The following is a 20360-nucleotide window of genomic DNA, read 5'->3' as shown; positions in this document are numbered from 1 at the left end:
ACACCTGCCTCTCCAACACCTGCTCAGTGTCTGGGAATTCTCTCTTCTGCCTGAGCCTGGATTTTTAACCTGGGTGAACGAACCTTTCACTTCCCACACACGGGGGACAGTGGACAGGGATCACTTTCCATTCCGTGGCCATGTGCTCAAGATTCAAAACCTGTCCCAGTCTGTCTGCCTGAGGTCAAGTGTGTCCTCGAGCAAAAGTCCCCTGGACAGAAATACAAGAGAGGAGGCAGTGAGCTCCGCCCCATGACTGTGGAGCCACACAGGATGGGGCGAGGAAGCCTCTAGGAGGCAGTCTTTGGCACGGAAATCTCCGAGACACTTCTCACAGGGAATCACCTTTGTGCCCACTAGGAGGAAGGGGCAAATGCCCTGGACTGGTGACCCTCGGGGGCTGAGGGAGCCTCCCTCACTCCCACCAGGCCTTCTGTCTGGGCCAGCCTCCTCACCTCATCTGACGGCAGCCTGAAGAGGAAGGGGCGAGGGTCCCTTCTCGGGGCACAAGCATCTCTGCAGGGAAGTCTGTACTGTGCACTGGTTCTCCCAGCTCTGCTGTCAATGTTCCTGCTCTCTCTGGTGTCTTTAAGCACAGAAACATCATAAGGGGCACAAAGAGAGAAAGACAAATCCCAGGATGCCTGCTTCCCCTCTGACCTCGTCTTCTGCCTCCAGTAGGGTAAGGAATGACTGTGTTTCCCCCACTCCCTTCCCGTGCGTCCCAGCAAGGAACCCTACGACTTTTTTGAACGGCTGCCTTCCTTCCCAACTAACCTTTACAGAGGAATGCTCCCGGGCTTTGGCAACTAAGCGGCAGGTGAGGTTCTGGTCTTCCAGTAACTCTTTCACTGTTCTTTCCAAGCACTCGTTATGCTGGACAACATTTTTAAAGCACATGTTCCACAAGGCAAGGCCTGGCACATTACTGCAGATGAGCACCTGCTGCTAAGGTCAGTCTAGTGCCTTCCACGAAATAGCAAGAGAGGGCCCTCGACCCTTTATTAGGTACACAACCCTGTTCTACCAGCTAACTGTCAGGCTGGACCCAGACATCCAGACCTGCACTAACGTGATGGTATGGAGGTAGTGTGAAACACTGACTCGCCACTCTGGGTAGAGAGCCCGTCCTTACTGTTCTGCTTCAAGGGATCATTTCTAACTGTACCAAACTGAAAATCTGCACTGCAGGCTTTTGGGATGCCACGAGTGGGTCTGACAGCGCAGGCAAGTACCAAATGATATGAGACTTCTCATTTTAAACTGTGACTTATTTGAACATGATGAAACAGAACCAAACAGTTCTGTGCCATCCTTCCACCGGGCCACTGATGTCACGGTGGCAGCTGTCCAAGGTCAACGTGGCAGGTGGACGCGGGACGGAGCACTGAGCACATGCTGCACAGAGCTCCGGATCTGCGGGTTGGCCAGCGTCTGCGCCAACGTCTCAACACAGCTTGCCTCTATGAGGCTCATATTTAGACTTCTGGAGGGGCTGAGCCACAGAACACAACGGGACCTAGGTAGCTTCATTTCAGGAGGAAACAAAATGAGTTGGAAGGTAGCTCCTCTGGTTGTAGTGTGAAGCGAAGATGGAAGATGCCGCTGGCAGTCCCCAGGAGCTTGTCTCCTCGAACGGAGGAGAGTGTAGCTTATCCAGAAGCAAAGACATCTCTGTTACGCTAGTCTTCTCCAAGTCCCATCCAGCTACGGACTTCTCTTCCTGACTGGGGACATCATCAAGGGTTAAAGCACTTCATGTATAACATTCACGTTGAGTTTACAAAATCTTGACCGTGTCACGACAGCGCTAACGGCCTCTCAGCAAAAGTCTGCCTGAACATTCAGTGGACACGGCAGGGAACACTAAATGGGGAATTTCGGGTGAGGTGAAGGCAGACGGCACGGGGCAGGTGTGGGAACGAGGCCTGGTGCAAGCCTGCCAATCCCCGCTACCGGGGAGCTGCTCAGACTTCCGGCCACACGGATTCCCCACGACGGGCCTAATCTCTACTCTGATGGCGTTTTACAAGCCAAAAAACAACATCGAAGAACTTCACAGAGAAAAATGCGCCTTTTTTTTTTTCCATCTTACACAAAACCAAGTTTCCGATCTACTGTGTTCTAGTGTGAGAAACAAGTCTGGGGAGCACGGCCCCCCTCGGCTTCCCGAGGTGTTGTGCAAGGCCAAGGATGCCAGCTTGCTCACTTCAGCACAGACGTGCGCGGACGCTGACGGAGACCGTCCTGAGGGACCCCGGAGCCACGAAACGGCTGTCGCTCATCACAAGCGGCTGGCGGGCCACGCTCACAGCTACAGGCCACGGTCCATTAGGGAAGGGCTTTCCATGGAGCTGCCAATGCCTCCACCTCAGCTGTGATGAGTCAGTAGCCCACAGGGTCCATCCTGGAGCCACCCTGTGTCCACGGAACACTTGGGCTTCTGTTCACGCCTTCCTCGTGTCCTCGAAAAGCAAGAGCCGGGCTCTCTCCCAGCACAGGCAACACTGCGGGCCCCCCAGACAGGAGCCTCCATGATGAGATGTCGGAATGTCAGCCGGCCCGGCCCTCGGCTGTACATCTTCTCAGCTGTTCCATTTCGTTGGCTCCTTTGAGCCACGGAGGTAAGCTGCTTCCGCTGAGGGGTGACGCCAGCCCTGCGGACTCCACCAAGGAATAAATACTAATGGAAAACCAGCGGTGGATGAACAGGGAGAGGCGGGCAGGGGAAGAAATACACAAAGGAGAGATGCTTCTGTGGCTGTTTTCTCAGTGCCGGGCCTCTGGCACGACAGGGGCGTTCCAGGACGCCATGCCCTGTGTACGTCGAAGAGTCTCTGTCCCAGGAAGGAACTTACTTGGCTTCTTGTTTCTCCTGCAGTAGTGGAATGATCGACTCCCACGCCATGAGGCACTGCAATGACAACACACACAGACACCGTATCAGCATCAGCCTTCAGGACCAGGCGCTTTATTCTCTGTTCATCTCACCAGGTTACTCTGCCTCAGGTACTGGCTAAGGAACGTACGTATGCCATGTCCAACGTCTATGCGTACTATCCATCACTATTAGAAACTGGGGTGGGTGACAGGTGTCTGCTTTGAATATAACATCCCCATCTCTATGGAAGACAGCAGGGTCTCTGCAAGGCCTATGTGCAGTGTCCCTAGAGCTCACAGCTGGTGAGCGGAAATGTTCTCACTGGAAGACAGTCTTTTCCTTCCAAAAGCAGAAAAGGTAACAGGCTCCAAGCCTTCCGTCCTCAGCCCGGTTGAAGACATTGCCCCAGGTGTGGGCAGGACTGACTTGCGGAGGATGCAAATCATACGGGCACAGCCCAGCCGCCTGACTCACTAGAGTGGGTGGAAACCCCGCTCCTTACTGACCTGTTTTGATTGTATGAGCCACTCTTGGATCCCAAAGGGGAAAATGGCAGCTGCGGGGGCGGGGGGGGGGGCCTCTATTCATTGAGTTTCACTGGGTCCAAACGCCATGATGTGTTTTACATTCACTACTGCTGGTCCTAACAATTCTATGAAGTAGAATTATTACTTTTTATAACACACACACGCTTCATAGATGGAGAAAATGAGACCCAGAGAGGTTATATAACTTGCCTAAGATACGTAGCTAGAAAGTGACAGAGCTGGTCAGTGGCAAAAAAAAATATATTCTTTTCCCTACACCAATCCCCCTTCATTCCAGATCCTTGTGAAGGGCCAGTGTCTGTATGCCCTGAACTTAGAGACAGACACTCTCCTCTAGGAGCACCCTCCTCTAGGAGCACCCTACTTAGCGAAATGGTCCTCCCTTCAAGCCATCTCTTGCACGAAGGGTAGGCCAGAAGAACCACACAAGGCCTTCCTTAGAAGCAGCTCAGGGTGAAGTAGGCCTTTGCAGTGAGTCATCTGGGGAGGAGCTCTGAGCAGGCAGGAGGAGAGAGGCATTCTTTGGTCAAGCTGGGGAGCAGGGTGGCGAAATTGCTCCACACTTCCTTCCTTAGTGACTCTGAGGTTGGAGAAGAAACTAGACTTGGACCCTGCCCTCCATAACAAAGGCTGGGAAGCTTCCAGGAGCTTGCTTGCACCGAGAGACCCCATGCAGGGTCCATTGCACCCTGGGCCCTGCTCTGTCCCTAGGCCATCATCTCAGATCTAGAAAGGCCCTTCTATGTCAGCGATGGGGAACCAAGGCCATGTCAGATTTCTTTCCAGTCTTCAAATGCTCAAACTTCTTCCCACCCCAAGGCCCTTGCATATGTGTTCCCTTGGCCTGGGATACTTTTTTCCAAGTCTTTGTCTCTGCAACCCAGGTTAAACGTTGTCTCCTCAGATTGGCCTTTCCTGCCCACTCCAGTTGCCTCCTTCCATCCCTGACCTGAACTGTGCCCCTAGTATTTTCACCCCAGGTTTCCCGTGCTTTCCCTCTAGAGCATGAATCTCACTGCTGAAGTGACAGGATTTCTAGGTTAATGTGTATCTGCCACTGCACGGAGGGCTCCTTAATGGCAGGAGTCCTGCTGTTTTGTTTAGCAGCCTATCCCCAGGCCCTGGTGCACGGCAGGAACACAGCAGGTAATGTTCAATGTATGTGGCAGCCAAGACGAGGCCCTTGAGACAAGGCCCCTATTCGTGGTATCTGGGAAGACATAAGCCCTGGGTTTGAGTTCTGGGGCTGGGGCCTTGGGAGTGCTGGGATCAGTCACGGGAAGAGCGATGGACACATCCCACCACGTGGGCTTCCGTGTAGTGGGAGGGCTGTTGGACAGCAGAGGGAAGGGGAGGGGATCAGGGAAGGTAGTACCACTTACGGACTATCTACCAAGTGGCACGTATGGTCTAGGGACTCAGGGATGCATCGTTTCACTGTGTCCTCACAATCCTTCAATGAGGATGGATCATTCCCATTTTACGGGGAAGAGGCAGACACAGAGAGCCACCCTGCTTAAGGTACAGCCAGTGCAGGAATGAAGCCTTGGCTTTGCATGGAGGGATCTATCTTTGCGGGAGTCATGACTGGCCCCAAAGATGCACGTCCCCTGCCTACCACACCAACAATGTGTGTGAGTGGGAGTTTTCAGACTTGTGGCCTCAGCAGAACCCAGTCTGACCCTAGTTCAGTCACTCAAGCTGTGTCACCTTGGGCAGTCTTAAAAACTTACTGAGCCTCTGTTTCTTCAGCTTCATATGGAGAATCAGAAAACCTTCTTCACATCGTTATGGGAGGGGGTTAAATTTAAGGAAGTGACATATGCATAGCATCTAGTTTAGGGTCAGCAGACACAGCAGGGGCTCTACAGAAACGGTCCTGGGGAATGGAGGATGGCACCTTCCCCTCTCCCTCTCAAACAGCCCTTCCGAAGGCCTGGCCACTAAGGGGTATTCCGTGGCTGTTCTCCCTAGCTCTCCTCCAAAGAAAGATGTAGACACGAAGCCTTCAGAAGATATGGATTCTCCTAGCCTGGGATGAGGACGTGTTTCTGGAATTGCAGTGGGACTAGCTGAGTTAATGTTTACCCCACATGGTTTCACGTCTACAGGTACTTATGGAATTGTGACTGGGCCATGTTTCATCTCTTACTTTAGGTTTTCAAGGAATCTTAGGATTTCTCAGCAGAAATGATATGGGTTTAGCTAGGCCAGGAGCAAAACCCTATTGAGGAGATTTTGCTGGAGTTTGATGAGCGCCCTCCGTGGGTTGTGTGTGTGTGTGTGTGTGTGTGAGAGAGAGAGAGAGAGAGACAAGACAGGGGTACAACTCTGCCAATCAAGGGGATTCATGGAGAAAAACCCCGTTTTTAAAGTTTTCCTTTGTAATCCTACACACTTTTGGGGGAGCTATTTACAAACAGTATTTTGAAGTCTTAAAAACAACCGAACAGTATTTTGATAAGGATTCAGCGGGTTCTATGGCACTACGAGAGTGAGGAACCCCCGTATGTAGAACCACACAGTAGCCTGGGGTTACCTCAAAGCCTCCTTACCTGAAACAAGCCCACAGGCAAGTCCTTGGACTCTGGGAAGCAGCTGGCTGCCAGGCCAAAGGGCACGGCAGAGAAAAGTGCCACTTCCACAAGTCCCATAGGCACCGGAAGGGGGAGGGGCTCTGCTTCCAAACCCAGCACCCCAACTTGCATAGCAGGGGCAGCCTCCCCCCCAACCCCAACCTGCACAGTGAGGGGCAAGGACCATGCGGGCGGTCGCTAAGACCGGGCACACAAAATCAGGGAAGCAGGTGGGGCTGGCTGGCCCTCGCAAAAGGCTCCGGCTACTCCACGAGCTTCCTCCACGGGAGGGCTGGGGTCTTGCCGGCACGCTGCATACCTTCTCATAATACTGGATGTTCTTGTCCGCCATTCCCATGAGCAGCTGCCGGAAGTCCTGCCTCTTGTTGTTCTGCCACCTCTCCATGTCGGCTTTCAGGTCTGCATTGAAACACTCCATCCGGTCCTGACATTTCTCAACGTCTGCCGGCACCTGGGAGGGGGGAGCGGAAAGGGGGACTCGGGATGCGGAACTGGCGACCCCATGCCTCGAGCTCCCTTGTGAAAGGCCAAATCCCTACATGCAACGCCGTGAACACAGCCCCTCTCGGGGGGCATTTAACTGAAGGAAGGGCCTTGGGTTTTCAGGACTAAAGAGGAATTCTGAAAAGTGCTATCCTGACCCAACTCTCCAAACCCATCCAAGCACAACAGAGACTCATGGGGGAAACACCCCCCTGTTTACAAACAGGGAGAGGAAACCCTGCAGTTCAGAGTCACAGACATCTGGTTCCTCCTTTTTCCCCATCTGTATGTAAAAATGTGTGTAAATTCTGCAAACATACAGCAGCATTTGGCATTGCCCTGCCATCCTCCTCAGTCCTATAAGTGAAACCAGGAAAGGTTTCCCCACATCACAGGAACTACTCCATCACCTGTGACGTTTGATAACACCTACTCTCGTTAATCACACAATTAACTACACACAAAAGACTATCAGCCCATTTCTTCCTTTGAACCCCACATCACAAATCAACTTGAGACCCGTTTATGCAACCCCAGATTGCAGATAATCAAAAATGATGAGTTTAGGTTAGGGAATTCTGAGGAAATGGGAGGAAAATCATTTATGTGTGTCAAAAGAATTTGAAATACGAAGATGAAGAAAAATATAGTGGGCTATTTCAAGTTTTTCTTTTCTTTTTAAGATTTTATTTATTTGACACAGAGTGAGAGAGAGAGAGCAGAAGCAGGGAGAGCGGAGGGCAAAGGGAGAAGCAGACTCCCCGCTGAGCAAGGAGTCTGACATGGGGCTTGATCCCAGGACCCTGAGATCATGACCTGAGCCGAAGGCAGACGCTTCACCAACTGACCCATCCAGGTGCCCCTCAAGTTTTTCTTAAAGAAGTTTAAAAGACTTTCTCAAAATGGAACTCTGTCACAGTCAGAGGACCTTGCCCAGGTCCCCAGAGCACAAAGCTGGCTCCTCTTCTCACTCAAGAGCTCCACGGGGCCCTGCGGGTGCCCCGGGGGTGGACAAGCCTAAAACCGGGTCAAACGCCCACATTCCAGGTGCTTCGCGACAACAAATGTGGAAATGAGTGTTCTGAGTGCCAGCATCTATGATCACAAATGGCTTCAAGCCATGGGTCGCCATCAGGGGTCAATCTCTACCCACCAGGAAAGTTCTCTCCCCGGGCCTCATGGGTAAGGGGAGGACCCAGAGAACCCAATAAAGGGAGGGCCAAGGCTGTGGGAGCCCGACACGTTTGGGGCTTCCAGAAGTGCCGAGGGCCCCCCAGGTCTCACGCAGATGGCTCCAGGATGCAGAGCAAGGGAAGTGAGCAGCCTGGGGCTGGGGCGTCACAGGCCTGGCATGGGATCTGAAAGTGGGTGAGGCAGGAGAAGTTGGACAGAAAGGCAGAGGGAGGCATCCTGGGCAATTTTTAAAAAAGAAACTTTCCTTCAAAGAGGGAGGAAAGCCTTTTCCAAAGCACCTAGCCTCTGGAAGAAGAAAGAGAACCTGACTTTTTCTTCTGACGTCATGACCGCAGTCACTTTTGCCTTCCCCCGCTGCCTCACCCATCGCTGTGGTCCAACTCAGGGGAAACCGAAGAACAGGTGCAGCCCCACCCGCCCCCACCTTCGCCCGTCCAGAGCCTTCCCCACAAACATGTAGGAAACCAGCCTCCGTGGAGGCCCAGCGAGCCAGTGTTTCTGGGCCTCACTCCTCTGCAGACACAGTCCAGCTCCCTTACTCCTCTCCCGGCCGCTGCTCATTTTAGCACCGGGTGAAAGTTCCCTGGAGCAACTTCCCCTTTGCTTAACAAAACCGCTGTGGCCAGCGGGAAAAGCAAAGCTCTGAAAAGAGAACCGCGTCAAGGCCCAGGGAGAAGAGGAAGGCCGGGGCCTGCGATCCAAAGGGTCCAACTCCTGGGTCTGTTCTGAAGATGGGAACTCTGGGGGACCCACAAAAATGAAGAGTCAAAACCACAGCCCTGGATTTTATGACGGCCGGAGCCTCCACTGGGGAAACATTGGTAACTCACGATCTTCACACTGCAGTCTGTGCTTGGCACAGAGGGAGACTTCAGGGTCAGGAGGCCGGTCTTACCTCAGGCTGCCGACAGTCTAGCTGGGAAGGAAGCGAGCTGGGCTGCGCGCTCTGGGGAGAGGGTACCGGTACTCTCGCCTCACTCTGAGCCCCGTGGGAAGCACGCGGCGGGGGAGCTGGAGGGCAAGTCCAGCTTAGAGGAGGGATGGCGCCTCCTGAAGAAAGACCACTCAGGCCGCGGTGCCTGAGTGGCTCGGTCAGTTGGGTGTCTGCCTCCTGATTTCAGCTCAAGTTGTGATCTCAGGGTTGTGAGATCAAGGCCCGGGTCGGGCTCTGTGCTGAGCACAGAGTCTGCTTGAGGTTCTCTCTCTCCTTCTGCCCCTCCCCCTGCTCTTGCACACGTGCTCTTATGCTCTAAAATAAATACATCTTTAAAAAAATAAAAGAAACACCACTGAGGCAACCGACAGGGGGAAGGCTCTCTGGAGTGACAGCACATGCAAGTGAGAGAGGAGAGGCTGTATCCAGACCCACCTCAGGAATCCTCACAGGCCACAGTGCCCACAGAGGACAGACAGAGAACCCCGGTTGGCAAGATGGCAGGGGGTGGAGGGAGGCAGTAAGGAGATGAGAAGCCTGGGTTCCTGAGTCCAGGTTTTCTCAGTTTCACTTAAGATATGCCCCCCTTTTGAAATTAGAAAAGCCTTGTGCTTCCTATAACTATACAGAAAGTTCTAGAGCCAGATTTCCAGGGTTGAAATACCACATCTATAACCACCACGATGGGTAACCTGGGGCCTCTCCAGGCCTCAGCTTCCGTTTCTGGATAACACCAACCACCTCATAAGGTTGTTATGAGGTTAAACAAGATATTATGTATAAAATATTTGGTGTCTGGCATAGATTAAATGCTCCACAAATATTTCAACATTTCGATCAGCATCAATACTATAAATTGCTGTTCATAAAAGATAATTTGCCATGTGCACAGCTCACCCCAGTCAAGAACGAATGTTATGAACTTCGTTCCATGTCATATAAAAAGGTTTTTTTTGTTTTCCAAATATAAAATATTACTAAATACATTCATTCAAGCTCTCCACCACCCTTCACCCAGGCTACCTCACCCCGAGATTTCACCAGAGATCAGAGATGCGTCAAGACCAAAATATATTGGCATGAGATCACCCGGGCACCATGGAACCGGGGCGGTGGCTCTAACAGCACGAGGCAGAGGACAGATCAGGCCAGGCTGGTGGAGACAGCCCTGACAGATGTGGCAACGAGCTGCACATGAGAAATAAGATACAGGAAGTCAGAGGGGAGCCCAAAGTCTGTTAGTCTGGGTGGCCAGAGGGGCAGCAGCACATTGGAGGGCTCAGGATAAAGGGCGGGTGCACAGACCAGAGAAAGGGGCCTGCTACAGCCATGGGAAGGGGGAGCCCCCCACAACAGAAGAGACAGAGATAACTCAACAGCAACCTGATTTTAACTTAAGTAAAGGATTTGAACAGACGTTTATGCAGAGAAGATCTACAAATGGCCAGTGGGCATAGGAAAAGGTGCTCTCTGACACCTTTCACTGGGGAAATGCAACTCAAAACCCCAGTGAGAACCACTGCACATCCATTAAGATGGCTAACGACGACGACGACAACAACAACAACAAAATAACAACAAAGGCAGAAGCGACTCAAGTGTCTGTCCACGGATGGACGGGTAAACAAAAAAGGGTATGTACATACGGTGGAGTATAATTCAGCCTTCAAGAGGAAGGAAATGCTGACACAAGCTACAACACAGATGAACCTTGAGGACATCAGGCTAAGCGAAATAAGGCAGTTACCAAAGGACAAATATTATATGATTCTACCTATAAGAGGTAGTAAAGTAGTCAGACATACAGAGACAGAAAGCACAACAGTGGTGCCAGGGGCCTGGGAGAGGGTAAATGGGGATGTGTTTCATGGCTACAGTCTCAGTTCCCCAAGATGAAAAGAGTTTTGGAGCTCCATTGCACAACACCGTGGATTTACTTAACACTACTGAACTGTACGCTTAAGAACAGTTAAGGTGGTAATTTTGGTTATGTGTGTTCTGCCATGATTCAAAATTTTTTAATACATGGGGAAATCACAGAGGAGGTTGGGGGTGGTGGCTGAAGGGTAGAATTCATGGAGAAGCCTAAACGTGTAGGGTTAGTACAGGGATCAGCAGAGGTGACTCAGAAAGATGAGCACAGAAGCAGGAAGTGAGTCAGGGTGGGCGGAGCCACAGAAGCACGTGGATAGAGGGGTTGGGAGGAGGAGAGGGGGAAGGGCTAAAAGGAAGAGACAAAGAGGAAGTGGGAATTGGGATGAGCCTTCCAAAGAGGCCAGTTGAAGGTTCCCAACTTAACGAAGAGGAAGGTGGCTTGCATTTTCACTCTTGTCTCTTTCTGGATGGTGTCCTTGTGACAATCGGTTCACTGACCAGGAACATCCAGCTTCACTCAGCTCAATGTTTTAATTTTTTGACCGAGGTGTCGTTAGAGTTGTGGTATCTTGTGTCTGAAGGATGTTGAGATAGAATTACTCAATGCTAGGCTATCACTTATCACAAGATACCAACAAGAAATTACAGGTAGGCCCTCAAAAGACAACATTTCTAAATAGAGACAAGGCTGTATTTCCCACAATGGCTCCTTTCTCTCTCATGAGAATTTCCATTATAGAATATGGATTGTTGGAGCGATGGGAGAAGGGTAATGTGGGATGAGCTTAAGCATTTTTGTGTGTTGGGGAGCAGGGTGGAAAGCAAATTCACTCAACATTCATTTAAAAAATGAGCTCTCCTATGTACCAGGCATTTCTAGGCCCTACAATATAAATCTCTACCTAAGTTTCTTTCTTGGAGTTAGGCTGGAGTTATCACATTACCTGCTCCCTTGATGACAGTAGGTTAATAAAGTCCCTAAATATTATATAAGGCAGACATGATCCCAAGGCTTGGGGGAGAGAGAAGGTTCATGGCTGCTATGGGACAGGTCCCAGGACCAATGACAAAACCAGTTCAAGATGGTAGTCTTCTCAGCCATGTGCTGCTGAGGGAAAGGTGGGGCAGAGCTTCCTCACTGGTGCTGTGCAAATGAAGAGTATCGATCCCCAGCTGGTCACCTCGTTTCAATCTGTCCTGTCTATCCCAGTGTACTATACAAATATTTTCATTTTCTACGTGAGTCAGAGATGAAAAAAAGTTGAGAAAACACTGAGACAGGGTAAAGATCGGTAAGAGGCTACTGAACTGGGCAAATAGGAAGGTATTGGTACCCTGAAAGAATGCTTTAAACACACACACACACAGAAACAAATTTCAGAGAACGGCCGGTAAGGAGGAAGAAGTGAGTGCCCAAGCCAGGCAGAGGACAAGCGCACTGAGAACAGAGGAGCCATGAGCTCACCTCCATGATGACTGGAAGGAGCTCAGAGACACAGAGAAGAAGACCCAAGAGAAGGTCTACATTCTCTCCCCCAGCCTCACTAGTTTCATCTACACATGCTTACAATAGCCAGAACCTCTACCTCAATGGAGCAAAGCTTGCTGGGAGCCCCGGAGTGGGGATGAAGGGTTCTAACGTCGGAGACAGACACATCCCAGAGCCAAGTCCAGTTCCATGCCTTGTTAGCTTCAGCACATGTACTGCATAATTCCCCTGAGCCCAGGTGCCTCATCTGTACAACGGGAACGACGACATCATAGAAGGTGTTGTAGGAACTACATAAGGAAGGTGACAGGGTCCTGCCATTTCTTGGCTGACGTGACCGCTGGCTTTCTACCCCAAGCTGGGATGGCGGCCACCGTGGAGAGAATGGGGAGACATCAGACATATCTCTCTTCACTTATCTGACGTGTCTGAAAATGACAGATGACTTCACAAAACTCTCGGGTCTATAGAAGCTCCATATGAAGGAGTCTCCTTGCCCCCATCTTGCTTTAGAACTAGAGTTCTTGCTCCCGGCCACATTCCCCAGCCCAGAACGGTCACTATGCTGGGGGTTCAAAGAGCTCTGAAAGGTCCATGGTCTTCAAGGTGTGTGCAAGCGATCCCGATTTCCACTTCCCTTCCCTACTTCTGCTCAGCCAAGGAGGCAACAGCTCAGTACATCTTGTTCTCTGCTCCTACCCACCTCCACGTGACACACCTTCTCACCTCCAAGACAACACTACGTGTTTCCAGCAGCTTCTTCACCTGGTGCCGGACCTACTACAAGGCCACCTGTGAGTCAGGGCTTAAAACAGCATCCTTCCTCAACGCCCCCCCCCCACTTCTTTTAATCTTTTGAAGATAACTGTAGATTTTTTTATTCTCCCTTGGCACCCCTCCTTTGTTCTTTCTGGAATCACACGAATAGATTAGCACTGAAAAGAGCCCATCACAGAATGGAGTAAAACGTGCAACGTCCCTCCATGGTTCACTCTTACTGTTCAGGTTAGTGTGGGAGCTTCCCAGCCCCTTTTAAATGCAATTCCTCGGCCCCTCTTTGTGTCTAGTAACAGCTTTGATACCCGCTCTGGATTCTGGGGGGGCGGGGGGGGGGGTCACATGTGAAGATTTACACGAGTCTGGGGCCCTGACAAGCGCATCAGAAGGCAGCCCACTAAGTGCCTGTCACTGCTCTGACCTCAAAGTTCAAACGAGACAAGCCAAGTCCACATAATCTGAAGGTCCCCTTGCCTGAGAAGAAAGCCCCTCAGGCTCTGCGGACTTTTCTCAACCCTAAAAACAAAGCAAAACTTTGAATTCTGTGATCCTCTAGGCCCATCCCTGCGCACGGCCTAGCCACAGTCAGCCGTGGGGGCCACAGGACACCTCTCCTTCCTCCTCACGCGGCCTCTCTGGTGTGAAATTCGTAGGGAGAGCCGTGGAGACCCCACAAGGCCATGTCTTTCTGCTGGGTTTTGGAGAAGTGATCGGATTCTGATACCACTCCACGGCTTCACAGAAACCAACTTCCACTCTCTCTTTAGAGCAACGTTGCAAGACTTCAGCCTCAAAACAAGGCAAGCCACTAGGCTTGCTAAGAACCTCAGATGTTGTTAACGTGCCCAGAGCCCTGTGAAAACTGCCCGTCTTCAGGTAAGAATCCTTTCCTTCCCGGCATCCCCGGGACCAACCTGTGAGCAATCTTTTTTTTTTTTTTTTTTTTAAGAGATTTTATTTCTTTGACAGAGAGCAACAAGTAGAGGGAGAGGGAGAAGCAGGATCTCTGCTTAGCAGGGAGCCCGACACGGGGCTCGATCCCAGGACCCTGGGATCACGATCTGAGGCGAAGGCAGCCGCTTCACCGACTGAGCCACCCAGGTGCCCCATCCAACCTGTGAGCAGTCTTGTTCCTGCTCTTGTCATGGAGAGCAGGGCCCACTGGGTCTTTGGGGTAAGAATCCGCCCTGACCCACTTCCTGACCCCCTGCCTTCTCTTGCCAATAGCAGCTCTCAGCAGAGCTCAAAACCAGACAAAACAACAAAATACAGCAAACATTCACGTGCTGATGGGCTTCTATGGAGGACAGGCATTTGGGAGGGCTGGGAAGGGGAAACTAGGACACAAGGTCACCATGCCCAAACAATGCAGTGGAAAAAAAAAAAAAAAAGCAAAATTAAAAAAAAAAAAAGCCATAAGGGCAACAGACCAGGAAAAAACAAAGTTCGCAGTCAGCATTCCTCCTAGAGACAGGTGGAGCTGGCACGGGAAGCCGAGGCACCTCCACAGAGCCTGTTTCTACATCAGACACTATGCTGACCTTCACAGCAGTCCCGCAGGAAGCCCACGAGGGCTAATGAGCAAACCAGTCCAAATTGGAGGACAGACCTGGGATTTGAACCCACAGCTGTCTGAGTCTAAATCCTGTGCTCTTTCGACCAACCCTTACTCACTGGGGAAGGCCACCAACGGAGCCCTCCACTGCCCCCCAACGTAGCTGCTGCCCCATATTCAAAACTGGTGGCATGATCTCTGCTGCTCCCACGGTGAGATGACACTCATTGGTGAGCCAGCATCTGACAGTCCGTTTGGTTAATTACCACCATCTAACTATGGGCAGAATTAACATGGGCATGGCTCAGCAACCCACCAGAGAGAGGGAAGACCAAGACTGCCTCCCCACAGTGTGCTGAGAGAATGTAGGCATGTTCAAACCCCCTGGTTAGTCTCCCTGGCTGGGAAGAAACCCTTCCCCCTCTTCTAAGAACTCCTGTGGTCAAGGGAGGGAGTTGTATGGGTGATGTTCCAGTAAGGTGGAAACAGCAGCAGCAAGAAGATTTCAACACCCACGGGGAGGAGGAGGAGAGTCACCCAGGCCGGCGGGGAGCACACAGCAACGAGGCAGGAGCCCAGCAGCTTGGCTGGGTGGAATGTGGGAGCCAGAAACCCCTGTTCCCTAGGCGCCATCTGCTCCCAGGAGGTGAGACCTTAGGCAGCCGGCACGCCACGGCACAGTCAGCATTCCACTTGGCCTGTTAGTCATAACCTTCAGCTCCTGTCTTTACAAAGGAACTGTTCCGTACAGAGCAGAACACATATTAAATGACAAACCAGCCTCCAAGAAAGCTTGTATTCGGTGCTGAGCAGGGATGAATGCTGACAGAACACCTTTTATTTATTTAAATTTTTCAAAAAAGATTTTATTTATTTATTTGACAGAGAGAGAGTCAGAGGTCACAAGTAGGCAGAGACAGGCAAAGAGAGAGGGAGGAAGCGGGCTCCTTGCTGAGCAGAGAGCCCGATGCGGGGCTCGATCCCGGGACCCTGAGATCATGATCTGAGCTGAAGGCAGAGGCTTAACCCACTGAGCCACCCAGGTGCCTGGAACACCTTTTAAATACAAGATCTTCATCTCCCCAACTAGGACAGAGGCAGAACTTGCTGTCTCTCCCTTCCTCCCTCACCAGGAAAAGTGACTTGTATATCTATGTCAGAAAGCAAAATTGTTAGAATGAAATTTCACAGGGCGCCTCGGTGGCTCGATGGGTTAAGCATCCGACTCTTAATCTTAGGGGCATGAGTTCAAGCCCAGCGTGGAGCCTACTAATAAAGAAAGAAAGAAAGAAGGGAGGAAGGAAGGAAGGAAGGAAGGAAGGAAGGAAGGAAGGAAGGAAAGAAAGAAAGAAAGAAAGATCGAAATATATAAACACAGTATTTCATGTCATTCCTTTAAATGGCACCGTGTTCCAGAATATCACAGGAATGGCTTAGAACTAGTTGTGGGAACAGGCAGCTGGAAGACAGGGTGTGGCTGGTCCCCACGGGCCCCTCGTGACACATAGGACAGAAACAGGCCAACCTGTGGTGAGAGGAACGGAGGAGAGGTGCCTAACCTTTTGGCCATGTCCCGGCGGCACACACCGGGCCAGTGACAAGAATCCCTGTCCCTATCACCTGACTCTCCATCGGCTGTACCTTCACTCTTGTGTAGGTCACTGTGGGTGACACACGAACCAATGCAACAAATGTGGATTGTACGCCTGCTGCACACTGGGTAAAGACCCCGGGTAGCCACAGAGCTAGGCAATTTACTGAGCTGCTTTGTGGCTCATTCCTCACCCACGAAACGGGGAAAGAACAATGCCTTCCCCCTGGGCCACAGATGGCTATTGTGGTGATCATGGGAAGCAATATATATGTGTGTGTGTATATATATATCTATACATACACACATACACACACACACACACACATATACTATATGGGGTCAAGGTGTGCCATTTTTGAGGCGTGGGTTTCAAATTTCCAAAGCTGGTTCCTTGGCGGGTGCATCTCAGCACGGCTGCAGCAGCAGCCAGAACCAAGGCAGAGGGAGACAAACTGTTCTGCTGCCAAACCATTTCCCTGAACCATGCACCCCCGCGATTTATCTTTTTTTTTTTTTAATCTTTTTAATAACATTCCCTCCCCCCACCTCTTCTCTGAAAACAAACACAGCTTCCGGTTACACCTTCCAAATACACGTCTTCCAAAGACTACCCAAAAAGGAGCACAGTAACACAGGGGTGACTGGCACCATTCCGAAGTCAGAAGCTGCAACATTTACTAACTGCGAGATCGTGGGCCGTGGTTTGCTCATCTCTCAGATGGGAATGATGATGGTACCCAAAGCGCATGACTGTTGTACGGAATCAGTGAGATACTATAAACAGCTTCGCGCCCAACTTGAATGTTGGCTATTATTAATCTTGTTTTTCTCTTGTTTTATCCTGGGGAGAAAAAGGGCAACAAATGGCAGAGGGCAACACAAGGGATGTGTATGTTTACCTCAGGATCCTTTGTCCGGACCCAGGGCCCTTAAATACACTCAGTGCTTCTTAGACTTTGTGGAAAGGACCACTATCTGTTGGCTTTTCCCCCCCAGTATGACAAAGTCGTAGACCTACTATGTGTGACTCGTATGCAGTTCGCTCCACATGAGCTAGTTGGACAACACTCCCGCTGCGGGTTCAACAACTCTCAACCTGCTATGAAACCGCTGACCCTCAGCTTCTACACCTTTCTTGTCATGGGTCGGTGACAGCGGACGAGTCAGCAGACCACACTTCTGTGAACAGTGATCTAGACTGTTCCTCCGCCTTTCTCCTCAATCCATTTTACAGAGTGAGGAACTGCCCCTGCATGGCAAAGCTGAAAGTCAAACCAAACCAAACCAGAAAAAAACAAAACAAAACAAACCAACCCTGAGGAAACAGCAGAAAACCCCAAGTACACATTAGAAAGTTCCAGAAAAACGACATCAAAGAGAACAAATGGAGGACAGTCACAGCACGAACACAGCCCAGCTGGGCCTGACCACCTGAGCCGCACGGATCTAGGGACAAGACTTCACTTGGCACCAGCGGGGCAGCTGCAGCTGCAGCCCCGAGGGCCTAGCCCTCCCGGGGAGCCTCCCTGACCTTGGGGCGGTCTTCCTTCCTCAGAGCCACAGCTTCCAGTTTGGCTTCGTACTCCGCTTGCACTTGGTCCCTCTTCTTCAGGACGCTCTGCGGGGCGAGAAAGGGGAAGCGTGTCACACTGAGTTCACAAAGGAGCCTCCCACCCCCAGGCGGTTGCTTCTCTGCCCCATTTCTCCCCAAGTCATGGCTCACCCAGGCCCTGCCACCTGCTCCCAGGACAGTCCAGCTGCCGCGTGACACGTGACATGGACTCTGGGGGAAGCAGGGGTGGAAGACGGGTGGCACCATCCTCTGAGCTTTCTAGCACAGTGACTCAGCCTGGTGCTGAAGGTGATGGAAGCTCTGGGTGAGGACAAGTAGGGGGAAAAGAACCACCACAGCCACACTGATGAGAGGACTCGGCTGTGCTGGAATGTGAGGCTTGGTAGGGGACAGCGCAGGCCGTTCTCTGGACCGTTCATGGAAAAGTCTGAGTCAGGAGACTTCTTGACTCTGGTTCACGGAGTTGATCCCGGTGGACTGATTTGCTCCATGATCTGTGAGCCGCTCATCTGTCCCCTGCTCTGGGCCAGGCATCCAAAGAGCAAAGAGATACCCCCGCCCCCCGGCACCTGAGGGGTTCCACCAAGGGAAGAGGTGTAGACACAGCGCAAAGGTGCATCTATGCACAAGTCCAGAATCCCCAGAACCACACAATGAGCCTGCTAGGGCAGTGGTACCTGAGCTCAAACAGAGCCAGTCTTGGAAGGGCTCGGGCGAGGCGAGCCAGGCACCCAGGACACAAAATTTAAGGAGACAATCACTCTCGGACCCCTGTAAGTGCAAGATCAGTACCTGAGCCTGAGCATCTCCCTAAATCTGTGCCCCGGGTGCCACCCTCGCCCCCACCTGCTGCCGGCTCTGCCACGGAGACCCCACTAGGTAGGACAGAAAAGAATGCAATCCACGGTCTAGGAAAGCATCTGTCTGATCCAAGGGCTTCTTTTTTCTTCTTTTAGTAGAAGCAGCATGAATGGCAAATTGAGAGTGATAAGAATTTTCTTTCCCACTAACTCAGAAGTCACAAAGTGCTGTGAAAGCTTCTAATCTCAGGCTTTTCCCACAGGCACCTTCCCACACAGTATGGAGTCAGGCAGGAAAGAAGGAGTCTTGGCTCCTTGGCTAAGCAGGGGTCACCTCGTATCCCTGACAACGTGCTAAAAAGTGAGAAGTGGCTGAGCAGTTGAACGCACTCGGGGGGAAACCTTCTAATACAAAGTGTCAACGCAGGGAACCTCAAGCCTTCCCCTGAGGTAAGTATTTCCTTTGAGAAGTGTTTTACCCTGTGAAGAACGTGAGGAAAAAACCTGTCATAGAACAGCTTTTGTTTGTCACTTGTCTTTCTCCCGGATGCTCTGAAGGTCCCCCCCGACACTCCTCAAGCGCTGAGTAGCAAAGTCTCACAGCGGTTCAACAGGACTCTCTGCTCTGATGGAAACGTCCCATCGGCCGCACTTCACCCAGGAGCCGTTAGTCCCACCCGCTGATTGAACTCCTGCAACCGGCTGGTGTGACTGAGGAACTGGACTTAAACTTTTGCTTAACTAATTTGAATTTAAACTTAAATAGCTACCTATGGCTAGTGTATGGCTCTGCCATACAGGACAGCACACAGATACATAACGTAAAAACAAAAAAGTTAGGGTCCCTTCTGGATTTCATAGAACCCAGAAAATTGTGTAAACCTACTAGTCTGGTATGAGCAGGAGTAAAAATCATAATCTCTACCCAAACATACGATGTTATCCATGCAGACACAAGACGTGGTTCTCCAGGGCACAACGGAACAGCAGGGAGGGGCTGATGAATGGAACCCTCGTCACTGCCATGGGCTCTCATCATGGGACACCTCATATCTTACTGGAAAAGGCAAAGACCCAGACTAGGAATGGGTTGGGCTGTCCCAGTGATGCTCTGTCAGTGTGGCAAGAACCTCGTAACCAAAGCTAGAAATGCTTTCCAAGCAATGCTTTGGAACCCAGTCAGTACAGTGTGGGGCTTCCTGTCCCTTGTTCTGCTCCAGGACCCTCTGCTGAGGGTGCCAAGGCCCCCAGGAGGGGAGGGATGGCAAGAGCTCTACACAGCTAGAACAGATCAGATGCATCTCTTCTCCCAATCCTGCAGCAGGCGAAGGGGCCCAAGGCTTCAGCTACACTCCCTCCCCTAGTTAGCCTGGCCCTCCCTGGCCCAAAGGAGAGGTTGGCCTCTGACTCCTTAGCCACTGCTACCCCCATTGTCCCCTGAAGTGGCCAGAATACTGCCTTCTCATGCTGTTGCTGGAGGATTCGCGCCACCATCCCCCACCTCACCGGACAGCAGAAAAGACTCACAAGGAGCCTGAAGAAGTAAATGGATATTATCCCCATTTTATAGACAAGAACACTAAGGTACAGTGGAGGGACCTGGTTGAGGCCACTCTGCTAACTGCATAGCGGTGACTCGGGCATTTCCTGCCGCATTCCAGGATGGCGTGTAGTTCCCCAGAAGCCCAGCCCCACTGCAGGTTGGGAAACAGGTTTTGAATAGAGCTAAACTAAGACTACCATCCTTGTTAAAAGCATCTTTGCACACAGTGGGTGATGATCTGAATGGACCAGCCTTGTAGCCCCAAGCTCTGTCAATAAAACGGGTCAAACCAGCTTATGGTTGATGGGGCCTAAGCTTGAGACCACAAAGGCACCCGGTCAGCAGCTACAGGGAGGTCCCTCCACTCCCGAGTGACAAGCAAAAGCTAGCCATCTCCTGAGCGGCTCCCAAAACCCTGTAGGGTCTCTGATGCCGGTGGAGAATGTAAATCAAAAGGCAAAGCGTGGGGAGATACTTCCCTTGCTCCTGTGCGTCCCTCTGCCACTTCCCTATCGAG

The 20360-nt window shown here is 51.4% G+C and overlaps 1 protein-coding gene across 1 annotated transcript in view; it reads right to left on the bottom strand.

Moving 5' to 3' along the window:
* Window positions 1-2086: 2086 nt before the first annotated feature.
* SNX30 (sorting nexin family member 30) overlaps window positions 2087-20360 on the bottom strand; it is a 104286-nt gene continuing 86012 nt past the window's right edge. The window contains exons 7-9 of the mRNA XM_080819189.1: window positions 17459-17545; window positions 6325-6477; window positions 2087-2914 (exon numbers count right to left, since the gene is read on the bottom strand). Of these exons, the coding sequence (XP_080675315.1) occupies window positions 2855-2914; window positions 6325-6477; window positions 17459-17545 (300 nt within the window). The 3' untranslated portion in view covers window positions 2087-2854. The remainder of the gene's footprint in view (window positions 2915-6324; window positions 6478-17458; window positions 17546-20360) is intronic.

Source organism: Martes martes (genome assembly GCF_963455335.1).
Source record: "Martes martes genome assembly, chromosome: 12".
Lineage (NCBI taxonomy): Eukaryota > Metazoa > Chordata > Mammalia > Carnivora > Mustelidae > Martes > Martes martes.
This window is presented reverse-complemented; position numbering and strand designations above follow the sequence as displayed.